This window comes from Pyrgilauda ruficollis, unplaced genomic scaffold, assembly GCF_017590135.1.
Source record: "Pyrgilauda ruficollis isolate IOZ18807 unplaced genomic scaffold, ASM1759013v1 scaffold15, whole genome shotgun sequence".
Lineage (NCBI taxonomy): Eukaryota > Metazoa > Chordata > Aves > Passeriformes > Passeridae > Pyrgilauda > Pyrgilauda ruficollis.
This window is the reverse complement of record NW_024513654.1, coordinates 5188272-5207914: the sequence shown is the minus strand read 5'-3', so window position 1 is coordinate 5207914 and position 19643 is coordinate 5188272. Positions and strand designations below refer to the sequence as shown.

The 19643-nt window shown below is 45.7% G+C and overlaps 1 protein-coding gene across 1 annotated transcript; it reads left to right on the top strand.

Annotated features, from left to right (window-relative positions):
* Positions 1-1220: 1220 nt before the first annotated feature.
* Positions 1221-17529, top strand: BAG3 (BAG cochaperone 3). Its single transcript, XM_041461076.1, has 4 exons — positions 1221-1432; positions 12295-12636; positions 14285-14665; positions 16221-17529. The coding sequence occupies exons 1-4, from the start codon at positions 1262-1264 to the stop codon at positions 16992-16994; spliced, it is 1668 nt and encodes a 555-aa protein (XP_041317010.1). The 5' UTR covers positions 1221-1261; the 3' UTR covers positions 16995-17529.
* The last annotated feature ends 2114 nt before the right edge of the window (positions 17530-19643 follow it).

The following is a 19643-nucleotide window of genomic DNA, read 5'->3' as shown; positions in this document are numbered from 1 at the left end:
GCAATACAGACATCTGCAAGTAAATGCTCTAAAAAAAAAAAATAATCCATTTATAATACTTAAGAGTCAAAGGCACACAACAGTGGGGACAGAAAAATGGGTCTGTGATGGAGCAGTGTGGTTCTGACAGCAAGGAACTCCCAGGATGGAAGAGCTGCAGGAGTGAAGGAGCAAGAGTCAGTAATTATTTGGTTTGTCAGTGTGATAAACAAAACCTCCTGTCAAAAGATGAATGACGATCAGTGGGAAGCAGTACCAGGAGATCTTTGATCCTGCCTCGAGCAGGAGGAGATCCCGGCTGTGCTCAGCGGTGCGAAGAGGCAGGGGTCTTTTTGAAATAAGAGGTATTTCAGTAATAAGCCTCTACCTCCGAGGGATTCATACTTGGAATTCCTCTAAGCAAATAGCTTTGCAGAAGGTAACTTCTGCGTTTGAGGGACGCTGTGCACTCGCTCCTCTCCTTGGAGTAACTATCGGCAGGCATCTGTGGCTGCTCCTGTGACTGTCAGATGACTGCAAGTGGTGCAGCCGTGAAGCACAGCTACCTCCAAGCAAACCCACCGAGTGCATGACGGGCTGATAGAGCACCCATGAGAAAGCCACTGTTTTAAACCTCACGGACACACTCTCTGCCTTCAGGTGTATTTCTAAGTGAAACTGAGAATTGAGACACGCATTTGCAAAGTGCTGAGAAAGTTCAAGCCGGTTGAATCCGACGAACAACGCCTGTCCACACCCTCACTTGAGAAGCATTATTTTTATTGTTTATCTGCCATAGCCTCGAATTATCAGTCACGGGGCAGGGCGTTTTGGGGAGGAGCTTTGATCTTTCGCTCAGGGCACGGGGCACTAGGTCGGAGCTGCCTTGCGAGAGCGCCGGAGGGCTGCGGGCTGCGCCAGGGACCGGCCGGAGCAGGAGGGCAGCCGCGGCTGGAGCACTCACCCCGCGGTGCCCGTGGCGAGCAGCCCTGCCCTCGCTGCACACACAGCCGTCCCGGGGCCGCCTGTGGCTCCCGGGCGTTCCCCGCCAGCCCTCCCCGGTAGCCCGGGGGTCTCGCCGAGCCGCGCTGGACACAGCCAGAAGTTTCCAGCCAGCGACTCCTCCGCCGTCCCCCGCCCTCCTCCTCCGCGTCCCGCCCCTCGTCCCTCCCCCGCCGCCGCCTCCCGCGCCGCCGTTTCCAGACAGTTCCAGCCCCGCGCCCCCGCCCCCCGGCCCGCGGCGGATAAAGCGGCCGGCGCGGCCCCCGGGCACTGCCCCGCCATGAGCGCCGCCGCGCAGACCCCGCCGCCGCCGCAGATGGAGGGCAGCGCCGAGCCGCTGCCCCCCGGCTGGGAGATCAAGATCGACCCGCAGACCGGCTGGCCCTTCTTCGTGGATCACAACAGCCGCACCACGACCTGGAGCGACCCGCGCCTGCGGGCAGCGCCGCAGGTACGGAGGGCGGGGGTGCCCGGGCCCGGTGTCCCGGCGGGGCGAGGGGGGTCGGGGGCCGCGCTCCCCCCGCGCGTGGCGATGCAGTGAGGGCAGGAGCTGCCTTTTGTCTCTGACGCACTGCAGTCCCTTTTTTGTGCATTCAATCATTTGATACCTCGGCCCTGTAATGTTTATTTAAAGTTGGTTAAGTCCGCCCGGCTTGCCAGGGGAGAAGCGAACTGATTTATTTTTCAGCTGTGAGCTGCCCGAGCGCTGGATGCCTTATAGAAAGGAGAGATCCGCCTCGGAGTCCAACTTCTTTTTTCTTTCCCCGTTTTCTTTTCCCTGGTCCCAAACTCTGCCGGCAGCTGCCGCTCCGGTTTAGTTGCGAAGCACGCTCGGGGAAAAGCCGCATCTCAGTCCAAATATGTCCATGGAAGGAGCGGCGCGGAGGGGAGAGCGGCCGGGGCCCTGCGGAATGACCCTTTCGGGTCAGGCGCTCCGGCTTTTGGGGAATACAGCCCATTCCTTGGGGGAATGCAGCCCTCTGACCCAACAGCGCGGCGGCTGTGGGCAGAAAGTGCCGGAAACTTGAGCCAAGTGGGATTTGCCTGGTGGGAAAGCGATTCCCCGGGGTCTCGGCGCGCTTCTCTGTGCGGAGCACGGAGCTCCGCGGGGCTGGAGCGGAGCCCGAGGGGCCGCGCCGAGGAGCGGCGGCTGCTGCGGGGCGGCCCCGGGGAGCGCCGGGGCACAGCAGGGTCGGGCTGCGGGAGCCCTGGTGAGCTGGGGGACGGAGCCGGGGGACAGCGGGGTCGGGAGCCCTGGTGACCCGGGGCACAGCAGGGTCCGGGTCCGCGCAGCAGCGGGGAAGGGGCCGCTGGACGCGGGATGCGGCTGCACCGGATCTCTGTTGAAAGCTTCTCTCCCCTTCCGTACAACGTGAGGAGCGGCGCGCTCAAGAAGTGTTAATTATTTTATGAAGTTACCGTTTCTTAAAATAGTAATTGCCCGGTTTGAGAGCGCAGACCGTGACTGAAAGCTCGCACACTCTCGTCGACCGGAACCTTCCCAAGGGACGTACTTCTCTATCGCAGATTAACCCCCTTTGCAGCTCTCGAAGTGCTAGTTCGTTTGGTCTATAAATAAATTCCAGTAATAGTACTCAGAGGTCTCAGAATGTAATTTGAAAATAAGACTATTGAGACTAGCATAGGAAAAAGTGTTTTCTCTCCTTTTTGGAGGCACCTGCTAACACTTGCTGTTACGGTAGTAAAAATAAAAATAGTGTGGTTTTTATAACCATAGAATACTTGAGAAGAAAAGTGTGCTGTTTACTGAAAGGGTTTTGTTCCAGGAATACCACTTGAGACTAACCCATTTAACAGAACAGTCAGATTCAAGCTGCTTTCAATAATTGTGTGAAGAGTTGGAAGCTGTCTGATGGATCAGCCCTCTGCTTGAGTGGGTGCCTGAAACAAAACAAATTTTCACCCCTATCTCGTGTGAAATCTGTGGTGATGAGAGGTGCCTCCGTGCCTCTTCTGCCAAGTGCAAGGGCAGTCACAGGTACAAAAAGCTGTATCTGCTTTTCAGCAGCTTTTGTGCGACACACTCTTTTCCAAACAGGAAAATCTGTTACTCCTGGCTGTAAGCAGCAACGTGTGCTTTGGGTTTGTTCACTGGGAGACAGAGAAATGCCTCCAGAGATGAGCTGTTGTTTTTTGGGAGTTCCTAGCTAAAAGAAGTTCTCCAGTTTATTGTGGTAGAAGTTGTGTGTAACTGCTCTTGCACAGCCATTTATCAGAGCCTCGAGTTAAATGTGATTTCTGGAATCCATGGACAGCTGCTGAAATCATCAGTTTGTTGAGTACCAGTGTATTTCACAAGGACAGGTACTAGTTAGCAAAAGAATCTTAGAGTCAGGCCCAAGGAAAATGTGTTTTCCTAAATATTCTCTTAGCTGGACAATGCCAAGGAAGGCATATTACCCACTGACATTGAATTTCAAATCCAGCAAGTATTTTTGAAGACACCAGACTTTTGTTAATACCTAAACAGGTAGGAAGGATATAACCACAGATGAAAGCAAAAAACCAGATGTGATGGGGAGAGCTTTCTGATTTCCTTCATTCTCAGCCTAGCTCAAATGAGAACTTGGGGCTTTTAGAAGAGATCTGAGAATCACAAAAGCTGACTGCATGTGTCAGACTTCGTGCACCTTTTTAAGGATGATTATACAAACTTGTGCTGACTCCATCACTGCATTGCCTTCACTGAAATCTGACAGTGAAATTAGCAATTTTTTACCACCTTTGAGGTGATCTTGTACTCTATCCACCAATATTCTGTCTGTGAATGTTTCTCTGCTCTCTTTCTGAAGAGAGTAAGCAATGAAATGAGGTATTACACTCTAAGTGGACAATGGCTGGAGCACAGATCTAGGGCTGGCTGAGCTTTTCTAGCTAGGTAAAAACATAGCTAGACAAACAAAGTCCTGTTGTTCCCAAGTGCTTGGTCTTGGTCTTCTCACTTACCCTAGCCTTAACATCAGTGTAGCCACGCTGACTGCAGTGATCTGCGCCAGATACGTAATCAGGTAAAAGTTGAAGTGGCTCTTCTGAAATTTTAACCCATGACAAAAGCATTTTAAAGCAACAAAACCAGACCTTGTTTTTGCATTTAACTCTGTATTTTAGGTGCATTTGTGAATTCAGGCTCTGTGTTATTTCCTCATTCAGTCTGGCCTTTTTTGTTTTTTACTGACATGAAGGATGGGTGTTATTCTGCATGTTTGTTTCTGTTACATGTAAGAAATCACTGCAGCATAAGGATGGATTGGGGAGCCCTTAATGAGAAACAGGGAAAAAATCTCATGTTGTTTCAATGAGAAATAAGGAATGACTTAGCAAATGACAGAAAAATATTTATTAATGAAGCTTCTTGGTAGACTGATTTTCTTTCAAGGATCTGATTAGTTAACAGTTAGACAGTTAAGAAGTAAGGTACAATTAATACTGTGAAGATCTATATACATCTAGTAAAAAATGTGTTTACTAGTGATGCCACTCTTCCTTTTTTTTTTTTTAATAGAATTACTCATTTCCTATGCTTATTTGTTGTAGTTATTTTTTGTGCTAACTTAGGGTGTCACAGCTCTGCATACTTCCTGCAGGATTGTCTTATGACATTAAATTGTTAACTTGGTGTTTCCCAAAGTGTGGATAAAAATAGATTGCACTTAAAGAAGAAAACAAAGAAGGTTTGTATAGGTATTTATCGATACCCCTCCTATGTGTCATTTCCACATGCAGTAAACCCCCTGGGAAGTAATCCAGCTAAAAATAAACCAAAGGAATTGACTGTGCTGAGCTTCACTAACGGATATTGGAGTGATCAATAGCTCAGCGGTGCCTTGGGTTTGAGATAAAAGCTACAGCAGCAGCCAGGCACGAGTCAGGGAGCAGCCATAAAAGTGATCTATGGTAAGTATTGGCTGCAGCAATGACTGCACAAAGGCCTAAACAAAGGAAGAAGAAGCCATCTCACCCTGCTGCTGATGCTTCACTGGGGAGCAACTGACTACACCTAAGTTTCCAGCCTCTCCCTTCATGGCTGTTGCATCTCTTTTCTCTCTGCTTCCCCAAATAAGTCTGAAGTCACTCAATTCGCATCTCTTTAGCAGTGGGCTTATTTTTGAGCACTGACTTCTTGTGGTCAAGTTGACTGAAAAATCCTTGGTAGACCAAATTAGAAATTGCATTGAGAGGTCAGAACAGCCTCTCTGAAGCTGTACCTCTCACAGTGGTTCTCCTCAGGGGAAGGGAATGTGAGCTCAGCTTAGTAACATTTAAGGTCTCTTCCACCTGCAGTGTTTTTACATTCCTAATGCTGATGTGCATTCTGTCAAGGCTAATAAGTTAGTTCCTGGATTAAAAAGGTACTGCACAGAAAAGGCTTAATAGGTAGGAGTGGTAAAATTATCAGTAGGGGATTTTTGGAAGGTTGTGTCCTGGCTTTGCCCAGATTCCCTGCAGCTGCTTGGTGTAGTTATTTAAAGCCCCCCCTCGACAGAACATGGTGAGCAGGGAGTTAACTTATGGACATATCAATTAACCTGAAAACAAGGAGTGGGGCTAATCGGAAATAAGAGACAGGAACACGAGGAAATGATACTGGAGATAATGCAAGAGGAAAAGCAGAGAAGGTGTTGCAGGGTTCTGTCCAACTCCTGGCACTGTGTGCCCCTTATCTAAAGGACAAAGGAAGAATACTTGTGCCAGGTGGCACCATTCTTACCTAGGAACTGTATTTTTAACACTTGTATGCACAGGCAGAACTTTTCCATGACTACGTGGCAAAAATAGAATTGTTCCCACTTGAACCATGATAAGGCAGGTAACAATCCATTACACTTTGGGGAGCGCAGACAGTGTCACTCTGTAGGTAAGCTGTGGTCTCTCCTCATGCCAAGGTAAACGTAAATTAGAAGAAACAGCTTGTTCACACAGGTCACATTACTTAATTACAGGCAAAAAGAAAAATTCTGTATCTTAAATATGTTGCAGAAGCTGTTGGTTTTATTATTTTTACTTTTCCTTTTTGGTTTTACAGACAGGAAAATCAGGCATGGGATGGGGAAGAGACTTGTCTGACATTTACTCAGTAGGCCAGGTAGCACGAAAGTGTGGTTTTTTTATGGCTGATGGCAAAGCCTTATAATTAATAAAAGAGGTGCAATGTAGCAAGTGCTTTTATAGTGTTGGAAAATTGTTCTTTAAGGAAGTGAAGACAGAAAACTGCTGTGTACAAAATGAAATTTTAGATGAAAATTTGAAGCCTCACTGTTAACTGAATCCACAGCCTACTCTTCAACCATTATCTGCTTATTCTCTTTTTTTTTTTTTTGTGAGGCATTGTTTTGCTAATTTTTGAGGCTTGTGCTTTCTGATGTATTTCAGATTCCTGGGTCATAACTAATAGGAAAGCAACAGTTTGACCACCTGCTTCTTAGGTAATGAGGCAGTGAACAGAAATAACTGAATTAAGTGTCATTCTCGTCCCCCATGGCAAGGATATTTGTTAGCACACTGAAGGGCTTTTCTCTAACTCCATCCACTGAAGCTGGCGGGGTGGGTGGTGATGCCAGCTCTCGAAGAGCACTCTGCTGCTCGGAGCAGTCATTGTTTCTTTCTCAGACATGTTCAGTTTGGCCCATGGGGTGATTTCAGTGCCAGCTTCCACTCATGGGCACACAGGGCAGGTGTTGTCATGTCTGCACCAAGGCATTTTAGCTGAAGAAAGAATCCTCCTAGTGATTAAAGCAGGACAGGTTTTGTTCCTGGAACAAGATTGATCTGCAAGATAGCCAACATATTTGCTTCAATAAGGCTCTCTGTTCTGAAAAGCTTAGGATTAGTTTTCTCCTTCAGTTTTTAATGGTGTTTATTTATTTCTAATGGCATCAGTTAGGGCAAATGTTCATGTAATGCTTGTATAATACAACTCGATAATTACAAGAGAGAACAAAAGGCCTGTTTGCCTACACATGTGTATGTTGGGAAATAAAACTCCGCATTCAGCAAGTAGAACATCAAAAGCAGCTTGGCCTGTAATTGGGTTACATGATGCCACTGACACGAAGTCCTACTGAGACAGCTCATGCAGCTGAGCTTATTCATGGTTTCCTTCAGTCATTAGCTAATGATATCTTGCTCAAATGCCTATGTGCTCAGCCTATATATTTAAGCACAAATTGTGAGTAAAAGGGTGAGAATGCAAATGTCTGCAGCAGCTGAGGCAGGGCTGTCAGAAGTTTGGAGTCAGCACTGAGAGTAAATCACTGGGTACCTTGGAACCCGTGTAGTTCTCTGGGAAGTGTTAGTAAAACCCAGCTCATGCTGATGTTGTGCTATTTATATGTTCAAACACACAGCAGACACGAGGAACTTCTCAGAAATACTTGGGATATGTTGATTTCTATTGGTAGCAAAGGTAGTGTAGTACTTTCGTAGTTCATGCAACAGAGGGGAGAAGGTCTGGCCAGAAGTAAAGTGGATGTGGAATGTAACTCCAATGGTTAAAATTTTGCCTTTCTATGACAAAAATTGTGTTTAATAAATAGAATAGTTACTTCATTCTTATTTTGAATAATGGGTACCACTGGCTTTTTTGGTTATTCATGACAGTTTCAGGTTTGAGCGAATGTGTGAACAGAACTTGGTTGTGATATCACTCACTTTGGTTATGATGCTGTATTTGATTGTGAAAGAACAGAATCATGCTATTCCCTTCTTCCTGAATAGATAGATAGGATTTGGGCTTCAAATTATGAAAGGTGTGTTCTCAAGGAAGATTTTGTCAAGTACTGGTATTTTCTCAGTCACTTGAGCCACCATAATTGTGTGGTACTCTATAGCAGCAGCTCACAAGTTCAGAACACACTGGAGTCATGGTCCATCTGTTTGCATACAGAGAAATTGTTTAATCTCTTGGCATTGTCGGTAAATTTTGTTTTCCCCTTGCTAGATAATATTTACAAAGCAAGTACAATTTAAATACTTGCACTGCTGCTCTGCAAGAGCTGCAGGGGTGCTACATGTGTGAGTACATGTGCTTTAGAGACTGAATTGACTGTACTGCAAAATACAGGTTAAGAAAAATGCAAGAGTGCAATGGCAGCAAAGAAGGTTTTTAGACTTTATTCTGTAGATCATTTCAGTATTGAAGGAATGACAAATGTATTATGTAAGGAGTCTCAAAAGGGAGATTCTGAATTTGACACAACTATTCAAGTAATTTAACATGAATACAGAATATTTTGACAAATTAAATTCGAACAGTAGAGCTGTCTTGGAAAACTCCAGTGGCAATTTGCTGGCATCAGCGGTGACTGACTTTGTAGGTTTCTGTGTTTGGGTCTGGAATAGCTCTTGAGCAGACTTGGGGCACACTAGGAGTTATCCATTATGCACTCCAGATAGTACAGCTGTACTGGGAACCCTGGTGCAAGGCTGCTCCTGCTCTTGCTGTCACTTTTTTATTCCAGTGGCTCATGGCTTAAAGTCACTTACAAATGGGAGCAAGTTGGAGGATTTTAGTGTCAGCCCTGACAGTGCCCTTCCCACGGGAAGCCAGCAGTAGGATGTGGGGGTATGAAGTGTTTTTTCCAGTTGCACAACTCGTGCTGGCTGCACCTTTATTTATCCTGGTGATGGCCTCACAACAGAAACGCTTGTCCCGAGAGCTGTGAGCACTGTCCCTGCTCCTGAGCAGATCTTCAGGCACAGCTCCACTGTCCCTCCTGCAGCCTCCTGGGCCAAACCTCTCATTTGCCTGGATGTGATGGCTTACCTCAGCACCTCCTCAAGTGCTGGCTCAGGTTTGAGTTCCTGCGGTTCAGGCTGCCTGAAATGTCAACTAAAACTGTTGTGAACATTTCTGAGCTGCTCAAGGCAGTTTTTGCATTTTTGCGCTCCCTCATTTTGAGGGATTCTCTCTCTTCAAGGTAAATTGATTGAGTGGTCACAACTGGGATTGCTGATAGTCAGTCCTGGTACTTACTGAAAATTACTTGATACTCTGCTGCTTGTAGCTACTCTCAGTTTTAAGGAACTTCTTGTTTCCTTAGATGAGGGCAGGAGAAATTTGCTTCAATTGGTTTTAATGCAGAAACCTGAGTTGGGTTCCTGTTTTTTTAATACTTAAACCAGGAAGGATGATGGACTAAGACTTGTCATTCATTTGTTAGTCATTCTCTTTGTGCAGATTTGAATTTAATGTGAGCTCTGGACTTTCTCCAGGTAACAGGTTTGTTAATGTAACAAGAACTGTATGTGATAGAAGGCAAATAAAACCCCAAAAATGGCTACTTTTCATTGTGCTGGCTGTTCTGTGGAATTAAAGCATTCGGAGGGAATCTGTGAATTTCTTTAATGTAGTGTGAAGATGAGTTTTCCATGGCTTGATTCCATTCCTCCCCATTGGCACAGTGTCCCCAGACACACCTGAGCTTTTCCTGAAGTCCTCCAGAACCTGTTTGCCCAGGCTGGAAACTCAGGCTCTCCTGCACGGAGCAGAGCTGCTTTGGCCAGAAATTTGGAGACAGGGACATTGGGAATTGCACTCACTGCTGTGTCAGATTCTCACCAAACACAAACCAGAACCCAGAGCCTCCTCAGTGGGGTCATTCCCCAGAGATGGGGGTTTCAAAATACCTGGATTGTCCCTGTTTGTGATTGTAGCACATGGGAAGAAAATAAACAGGGAGGAAAGAATGTTAAAGATGTGGTGATACAAACTGGCTAATGTAGGCAACTGTTTGCAGAGTTAAGTACTAATTAAGTGTTGAAGGGGACAGTGTAGATCAGGATGTGATGAGAGCGCCTTTCCTAAACCTGATCTGTGCCTCGGAGCCACTGATGGTGGGAAAAACAAGGACGCTGCATTTGTTCTTTTACCAGGGGCTATTCCAGTGTGACTGCACAGCTGAGGCCTCTGTGGTTAAACCTGACTACAGGGGAAAAAAGCCTGCAACAAAGGACCAGTTTGAAATATTAACTTTCCAAAGGTGCAGCACAGGTTGTCTGAAGCTGTAAGAATACATGAGAAATCATGGGAGTATAGCCTATTAAAAAAAATAGGGAACAACAAAACAAAAACACCTTCAGTATTGACAGAAGCTTTACTTAATTTCTAAACTGGATGCTTTGAAAAAGCAGTCCAACCTGATTTTTTGCTTTGGTTTTGGGCTGCCTCTTTTGTATTTCCTAGCAGGGCTTAAGTTGCAGCGGCAGATTTCTCAGATTGCTGAGAAAGTTCAAAACAAGGGCAGCCCCACGAGTCTGAGCACAAAGACAAGGGAGGGGAAGCCCAAGGCTGGGCTCTTTGGGGGGGTTCATGGAGGGTGTGGGGAGTGGGACACTGCCCATGTGGAATGATTTATCATTGTGGGGCACTCCAGAAAACTGGAGGCCTTATCCCCAAATGGAGCCATCAAAGACAATGCAGACCCCAAAACAGCTGCTCCCTTTGGGCAGTTCTGTACCCCCAGGTGGGGCAGAGCAGCTTTGGCTGAGCACCTTCTCATGCCAGAGCACCTGTAGGTGCTGCAGGCCCACCCAGCTCCTAAACCCTTCCCGCAGAGCGGCTGGAAGTGAGGGAATCTCCTTTTTATAGCGGAGGGAGCGGTGGCTGTAGGTGGGGTGTCCGCTCGGGTTACCGCGGCGGGGACACTGGAGCAGCTGGCGCTCGCAGAATGCCCGGAGTCAGCGCACACCAAGGTGCTGCTTCCCGCTGGGATTCATCGGCTCCCCTCCCAGCCCAGGCTCTGACACACGCTTGGCTGCAGCACGGCCTCGCATTGTTGTCAGCTGAGCACACCTCAGATTTATTTTTTTTTTATTTTCCAGCAAATGCAGTTTGCTGACGTAAGGGCACGTCCCTGTGGATCCCGGCCGAGCTGCGGGGCCAGGGCTGTGCTGGTGGAAGGTGAAGGAGCGAGTGCGTGTTGGTGTGTGTGGGGTTCTGAAAGCCCCTGAGAGCCTGTGTGGAGCAGAGGAATGTGGTTTCCTGGTAGGGTGAATTTGAAATGACTCATCCGTGGATCCCGGTGCAGACGGTGGCATGAGATCATCCTCGTTCTGCAGCTGGGAAAGCCAACTTCACATTGCTTCTCTCTGCGAACTTTCTAGGCCTGGCTCTCCTCTGTGCCTCTTCTAGAATTCTTCCTTTGTGGAGGATTTTTTTTTTTTTAATGAGTAAAAGGAAATGGAACAGTGGGGCTCAGACTTTGAACTTGTTTCTTTCAATGTTTGTCTTCATTAGCTTACACAAATAACAACCTCAATTCTCTGCAGTTTTATTGCTAAGAAGAAATCACTTTTTAAGATGATACTATATTGTAAGAACACTGATAATCTGGTTGGTAAAATAGTGAATTCCTGATGAATTAGTATGTCAGTGTGTACAGGAGCAACATGAAATATCTTTGCAGCTTAAACACCCCTTTAAAAATAGGGTTTCCAACACTTGCACCATATGTCCCCTTATTAAATTCTCCTCTTACTGAATAATGACATTACCCTCTGAATGACAGAGGTGCTTGTTACATGATCTGACTTAGAGATACATCTGGAACTTGGCCCTCGCGGGGTCTCAAAATAGAATGACCGATGCAGGAAGAACTTAGTAGAGGACTTGGGAGGGCTCTTAGCACAAACCACTTCCACCCTTGCCAGAGCTTTGACATTGTCCAGTGAGTGTACTCAGAAAACATGGGGATTTTTAAATCTTGCTTTTCAGTGTTTTCCTCTTTGTTAAGTGATCCTGTCTTCCCCTTCTCTCTCCCTCAATAGTTACTGAACCAGATCCTTAGCTGGGATTGAACACATTTGCAGTGTGCAGTGTCAGTATCTCTTCAAATACCCAGTAGGAAGAACATTACCAACAAAATCTGTGCTTCTGTTGGGATTAGTCTTCTTAGCAAGTGTCTTTTCAGATGTAGCAGAGATGTGTTCTGAGAGGTACTGAGGAGATGTCTTTTGTCCCATTGGTACTTTTTTGAATTGGATGAGCTCTCTCTGAAAAGGCTGGGCTGCTGGCTAAGTGCTAGTGATGATAAATAAGAGATCCCGGTGGAATTAGGCAGGTATTTTAAAGAACAAGCGAATGCTTATGAGAACCCCCACACATAAGCAGGATTTTTATCTTCCTCCCCTTGCCTGCAGTGTTGTCACCTGCTGTTGGCTGCCCTGCGCAGGCCTGAGAGGCCCCGAGCTCCTCTCACACATCTGAGCTGCTTTTAGGACAGACCTTTAGGGCAGCTTTCTCTAACGCTATTTATTGAGCTACCAACGAGCTCTCTGTGCTGTTTTCCCTTGCAGGAAGGCCAGGCCTCAGCAAACGGCCCATCTCGAGACAGCCCCAAGCAGCCGGCGGCCCGAGAAGGACATGTGGGCTACCCCAAGCTGCGGGCGGGCTACATCCCCATCCCCGTCATCCACGAGGGCATCGACGGCCGGCAGCAGCACCCCTGCTTCTCCTCCCCGCAGCCAGGGCTGCAGAGGTACAAGACAGAGGCCGTGCCAGCGCCGGGGCAGGCTCAGGCACCCCTCAGGGGGAGCTATGGTGGCCCCGAGTCGCCGGCGAGGGGGCCGGCGGAGGCCGATAAACAGTGTGGACAGACACCGGCAGCTGCGGCGGCGCCGGCCACGCACGGACCCGAGGTGAGCGTCAGCGCTGCTGGGCTCTGCTTGCAGTGGTCTTTGCAGCATTTATGGCCTGAATGTCACACACGGGGAGCTTAGAAAGCCCAGCTCGCCACAGGATTGTGTTTTTCCCAACGCTCGCAGGGTACTGAAAGTGCACAGTCATGGCAGCATGAATATGGATGGGTTTTTTCTGGCGTCACCCGCTTCTGTTCTGGAATGATTCTGCAGAGATAAATGCAGAGCTGAGCAGGCCCTGTGGCAGGGGAGGGTTTTTTTAGGGTTTGTACAAGTTCTCCTACAAGTGGAGAATGCAGACAAGCCTCTTGTGTTCTGCACTGTGACTCAAACTGGGTGAACAAAGTGGGAGAGACAAGTGTCCAGTCAGCTAACAACCCAGGCCACTTCAGAAGATCTTTGCTTCCTAATTGCAAATTTCAGTTGTATGAAATGGATTTACATATATACAGATTTTGAAGTGAGTTGTAAAGTATTTTTGTCCTTCAGTGGCATGTGAAAAAAATTTCAGACTATGGACTTCTTTGAAAAAAATGTCACCCTGCTTGTTTTATGTTTCAGAAGGTGGGATTTTTGGCCTGCTCTCTGTAGAGAATTAGCAAATTGGTATTCTTGTAATATATGGAAATATAAGCCTCATTTTTATTCAAAGTAAGATGAGCAGGAAATTCAGCCTTCACCAAGCTGAAAACATATCAGGTCTGTAATTCAACAGTGGTGGCATCTTCTCTGAAACCCATTTGGAGTTTGAAGAATGTAATTAAAATCCTGTTGGCAGGTTTCTCAGCTGTCTTGACTAACCACTGCCTGTCTAAGACAACAAGCTCAGCTTTTCCTTCCCCCAGCTGTGTACAGCTCTGCAGTGGCTTTTGGAATGTGTCTTCTGTGCCATTTAATGGAGATAGCCAGGGAGGGAGAGCCTCAGAACTTGGTGTTACACGCTCAGGCAGTGCAGTGTGGGTGCCAAGTGACCAGAGCTGTGTTGGGGACCAACACTGATGGGTGCTGTAATGCAAACCATCTTCTATTTGTCCAAGGTTCCTGCTCTTCCATGAGCAGCTGAGCAGTTGATCAGTGCCAGAAGAGGGGTTTTGTTCCCTTTCTCTCCTGAATGCCTTCTCTTTCCTCTCACAGCTCCAGTCTGGCCTTTCACAGGAGAGGGGGCAAAGGGGAATTAGCCATATCTGCATCACCAAATTAATGATGTGCTCTAAAAAACCCCAACAAAACATACAACATCTGTTTGTGTGGCCAGGATCAGAAGTCAGTGCTGTGTGCTCTTAGGGGTTTGGATTTGTCTCCAGCACGTAATTTGTTTGCTTAGCTTTAGTTTACCTCAAATTTAACAGGTTTAGACAGGAACAGCCATGCAAAAGCAGCAAACATTCTGACTGAGCATCCACTCCCTGCTCATTTCAGGGCTGGGAATGCTGTAGCTCAGGTTCCTGCTTGTTATAATGATGCTCTCACAACTTACGTGGTTTGTCTAGTGAGGCTCTTGGCCAAAAAACAGGGAAATGGAGTCCTTGCATGCCGGAAACACGAGTTCAGTTTCTATGATGATTGCCCCTTTTTCTCTTTAGAAATGAAAAGTATTGTGAACACACAGTGGTTAACATTTAATAACGGATTTTTGTTTTCATGACAGCCTCAACCTCCTGGAGCATCTGATCCTCCAACAGTTTCCCCTCAGACCTCTGGCAGACCCAACGCGGGGAGCCACGCGCTGCCTCGCGGTTATATCCCAATCCCCGTGATCCATGAAAATATGCCACGCCAGCCAGCACAAGCCTACCACCAGGCACAGAAGACCCACTACCCTGCCCAGCAGAGCGAGTTCCAAGCCCACCAGCCGGTGTTCCACAAGATCCAGCCGGAGGAGCGGGAGCCCAAGGCGGCGCGAGCGCAGTCTCCGTTCCGAGTGGCTCAGAGAGGCTCCTCCAGTCGGGAGAGTTCCCCGGCCAGAGTGAGCACCCAGGTGCAGCCCCCAGCTCCCATCCGAGTGCAGACAGTAGTAGACAGACCCCAGGTATGTAGAATGGGGAAGTGATTCACCTGCCAGGGACCTGAGCATGGCTAGAGCTGTAAAATGAGCTTGTACTAACGCATACATGAAAGCACCTAAAGCAGTCTCCACTGCTAGATTTAAACAGGCTGGGAGATCCTGAGATAAGCAGCAAGTTGCCTTTCCACCTGTCAGGACTGTGGTGGATCACTGAAATATGATTTAACACATGATTTAATCTTCTCTTGTCAGAGTATAATTTGGTGTAATTACACTGAGGTCACTGATGTTGCATTATGTTTATGAGACGAAAACCAGGTCTGTGGGATTTGTGACATCTATGTAAATATACTTCACTGATGTCTCAGAACCATTTAGGGGATAGCATCAGATGCACAAAGTAATTTTTGCTGTGAAGAAAGAGGATAAGCAAAATCCAGAGCTTTTTATTCTTGTGACTTTAAGCATGTTCTTGGAGCCTGCTGCTCATTGAACATTTTTTAGATGTTAGAAGTCTTAATAAAACTACAATTAAAAGGCTACTGGGAGTTAGACAACTGTGAGTGTGTGGAAGGGGGTACATACAGAAACAAGCCTTGATTTCCTCTCTGGAGATTTTTCACATTAAAAATGACAGGAACAGAATTTGGTTCATAGTTTTGAAAACCCAGGCTAGGACTAAACAAGGAAGACTCAAGATTTAATGGCATATTCTAGGTGAGTGCTAATTTATTTTTGTGGGTGATAGTTTTCACTCCCTAATCAAATTTTATGTTTAACAGGTAAAGCAGTAACAGATTTATAGTGTAGGCCATTTACATACTTGGTTTGAATAAAATACAGATATTTTACTATTTAAATCCATGAGAGCTGGATTTAGTATCTTTCAAAATCCTTGTTTATGTGCCCAAGTAACTAAAGGGGGTATCAGGGGGAGGAAAATGCAGATCTCTCAAATTTCAGTTTTCTGCTAAATCTCAATTTCAAGAGATTTCTGATTTGATGATTTAAAAGTGGAGTAATCCCATAGATAGTCTCTAATCGCTACAGTGTAATAAGATTGACACAGTAACCTCTGCATGTAAATAGGTTAAAGATTAAAACTAAGCACTAACCAAAAAAGGAATGTCCTGAAAACAGGAATAGGATGAGAATAGCCCAAAGTGTGATTAAAACTCAGCGAAGTAGTTTTCAAGAAAGATGACCCCTTAATTAGTGAAATGGGATGAAATCTTTCTTCAGCAAGAAATCTCACTGATTTAAGCTAAGTGAAGGCTTTGCTCAAAGGTCCTGTCTTTTAAACCTGTCTGTGGGGCTGATTTTATTGAGCATGGGCAGGATTTGGTAGGTTGAAATTTAATGTTTGAGAGAGTTGATCGGTGACTATAATAACTGTTCAGCACAGTGCTATTTTTCAGTTTAAAACAGTAAAATTCAGCAACTGCCAGGGAAGATTAAACATCTTGTGTATGTGAAATTGTACTGCTAGGAGTACAGAAAATTAGATGTTAGATTACTTGTTCTTTAGAGGGAAATAAGGAGCATTGTGTCTCAACACAAAACTTGCCTTGCTCACCAGGTTTCTCAGCAACAAGTCCCAGCTCAGGAGCCACCAAGACCAGCCCCTCCTCCTGAAGTCAAGCCTGACAACAAGGCAGCCCCACCGCCCGAAATGGAGGCACCCTCCACATATATCCCAATCCAGGTCACCCACCAAGAGCCAGATCCTAAACCACAGCCCCAGAAGCCTCCAGCCATGGCAGAGAAAGCTGATAAAAAGGTTCCTTCCCCTGCTAAGGCTGCTCCCCCCCAGGAAAGACCTCCTCCCGAAGAAGCGGCGCCACCGAAGACGATGGAAACAGGAGAACCTCAAAAGCATCCTGGTGTTTTGAAAGTGGAAGCAATTCTGGAGAAAGTACAAATGCTTGAGCAGGCAGTCAACTCCTTTGAAGGCAAGAAAACTGACAAAAAGTACTTGATGATTGAAGAGTATTTGACCAAAGAGTTGCTAGCCCTAGACTCAGTGGACCCTGAGGGTCGTGCGGATGTGCGCCAGGCCAGGAGAGATGGTGTAAGGAAGGTCCAGACCATTTTGGAAAAACTTGAACAGAAAGCAGAAGATGTCCCAGAACCTGTTCAAGTTGATGGACTTCAGCCAAATTTGCCAGAGCCTAAGCCACCACAGGAAATCATGGAGATTGAACCTGTGGAAGTCAAGAGCAAGGGAGATACCAGTAATAAAAATGCTCAAGAGGAAACCAAAATGGAAAGACATCAGCCTGAAACCAAGGAAGAAGTGTTTACCAATCTCGCCACCACGACAAACACATCCAATAACCCAACTGAACCATAGCCACGTGCTGAAATCAAAACCTCTCAGACTTTATAACTTAAAGTGTGTTTAAGTGAATTTTAAGTTGCATGCATTTCCGGAGCTCTTTTCAACTGGTTTTAATCAACATAGCAGCTTGGGACACAGTAAACACTTTGTGGGGAAAGGAGGGAGCTAGAAAGAAAGTGATGCATTTATCCTTTATTCTTACACTATGTAAAAGACATGTTTCAAAAATAAACCCTGTACATTAATTGCTTTTAGATAAGCTGAATGGAAAAAAAAATTACTTCAGGGTTAATATTGATGCGTGTTGTTTAAGGTGTATTCTTTTGCAGGTGATTTTTGTAAAATCAGTGGCCTGCATTGTCAGAATACCAGTCCTCCTACAAGTATAGCCACTCTTAACAGTAATGTTTTTACTTTTAATGTTCACAGTTGGGCACTTTAAGTAATGATGGATAGAAAGTGTGCAAGAAACTGTAGGGATATTTATATGTGTGCAGGACTTCAATGCTATATTTTAAGAGGGAAATAAAATAATATGGAAGCCTAATTTAGTCTTGTGATTTTATAAGCTGGAACTGTAAAGGCAGTAATTGGTTTTAAATACACTACTCTGAACACAGACTTGTTAGTGTAGCATTATAGTTGAAGTCTGACAGCTGTTTCTCATCAAGGCAAAAACTTGCCTTTCTCTATTTGTGTCCTCCCTTCTGATGTTGTTGCTGTGTCACATCTATGGATTGAGAAAGGAATTTGGCTGAGCACTTCTGCCCCCTTGCCCTGGAAGTCACCGTTTAATAGAAATGTTTATAACCTTGAGATCTGTGGTTGTCTTACAGAAATTTCCAGATCTTAACTTCTCCTGCAAAGTCACTATTGTTTTATTAACAGTTATGAAATTTTGTATGCAGAAGTACACTTTTTTTGTATTTAGAAATACGTTTTGTATTCAGAGCGTCAGTAGGATTCCTCTCACTTTGTGAACAGTTTTAAGCAATGCTTTGTAAAAGAAGATTAACAATTTGCACTTAAGGAAGAGACATAAACCATTTTTCTGCTACACCCATGTGAAATGAAAGCAGCAGAATCAGTGCAGGTGTGCAGGGGAGGAAGGGGTCCTAACTGAAATCCAGAAGTTAACACTTGACTTGTTAATTTTACAAATGCAAATTTTCTTTCACCTGATAGCATGTTTGCAGCATAGAACGCCAAATTTATGAATGCCAAAACAAATCTGCTCAAGGCAATTGATCGCTCACTGAGCTACACTTAGAATCATGAGAGTGCATTTGAAATAAGGTTTAAGCCCATTGAAAATCTCTTCTTTTTAAGAGGCAGGTTGAGAATGGTCCTTGAGAACTGTCACTCTTTATTTTAAAGTAACAATACGGCATGTAAATTATACTGCAATATGTGTAGCATTTGGGCTGTGAACTGTGTGCTTAGTTGTAGGTGGAAGGTTGATGCTTCTTTTTGTTTCATTTTCATAGTCAACAGCATGGTGTGAGAATACACAATGTCTTGTAACCTTTTGGCTGCTCCAGCTTTGGGAGCAGCATTTGAGGCATTCTAGAAGAAGAGGTGTGAAAGTTCAGCTGCCTGCATAATTCCTGCATGAACTCACTTCAGTGGCACATTGCTCATGCAGGGTTACATTTCAGCTGAGGACACAAATCTGACATCATGTAACAAAAATACTTAAATTGAGGAAAATCAGCTGTGGATTTTTAGAACTGAGCTCTCTAAGCGAAGTCTGTGGGAGGTATAAGGCCCTATCTTTTAATGGTTTCTCCTGGTAGACCACTAAAATAATCCAGATCAAAACCACCTCATTAACTGAGGTGGCACAGTGGAAATTAGGATTATGTCTTAAAGATGTAGTATTTACAGGGAGCTAAACAGGTGCTAGATTTCTAATACATGTCATCTGCTGTTAATGGGGCCTGATTCATGTTGCATTATTCAGTGTTGGTCAGAGTAGGTGGAGTCAAACTGAATTACAGCTGATGGGGTTCTTTAAGAAGCAAAGTTGGAGGCAGAGCTGCACTCTGCCAAGTGCTGCTTTAGAAGTTGATTCTTAAAGTCGGTGCTACTACTGCAGAGTTAGGTACAACTCAAAACAAAGTGAGATTTCATGATGTGGCCTAATAAGGGAAAGTACATTTGGCTGCCCTGGAGCTGCCTAGCTGGAGACTGGTGCTCTGAGTCATGGGCTCTCTTTGTTTCCTCTGTTGCTCAAGACTAAACTGCGCCCAGTCCAGTTTATATGTCTGGACACATCAGCATAGCTACAAATCCTGCATTTGGGCTGGGAGGAGGGAGTGGCCAAGGAGGAAGCAGCTGAAGATTCCCACCCATTCCCTGTGAGCTCCTGACCTACTCTGTGCAGAGCCTGTTTGCTGCCTTGACTCGGTACCAACGATGTGTGGAGCTGGCAGGGGAGGAAGGGGACTCCTCCTCCTCTTGCCTTTCTGCAGGATGGTGGTACCTGCTGTGTGCTTTGACCCTGGCTGACAGCTGGAAACTTGGCTTTGAAACTCAGGTAGAAAGCACTTAGGAGTTTAAAGCCATAAGAATTATGTTACGTTAATTCTCAAATACAGCTGTGCACAACAAACAGCAGCTGTGCTGTTGAATGCAAGGTTTTCAAATAAACAGTGCATT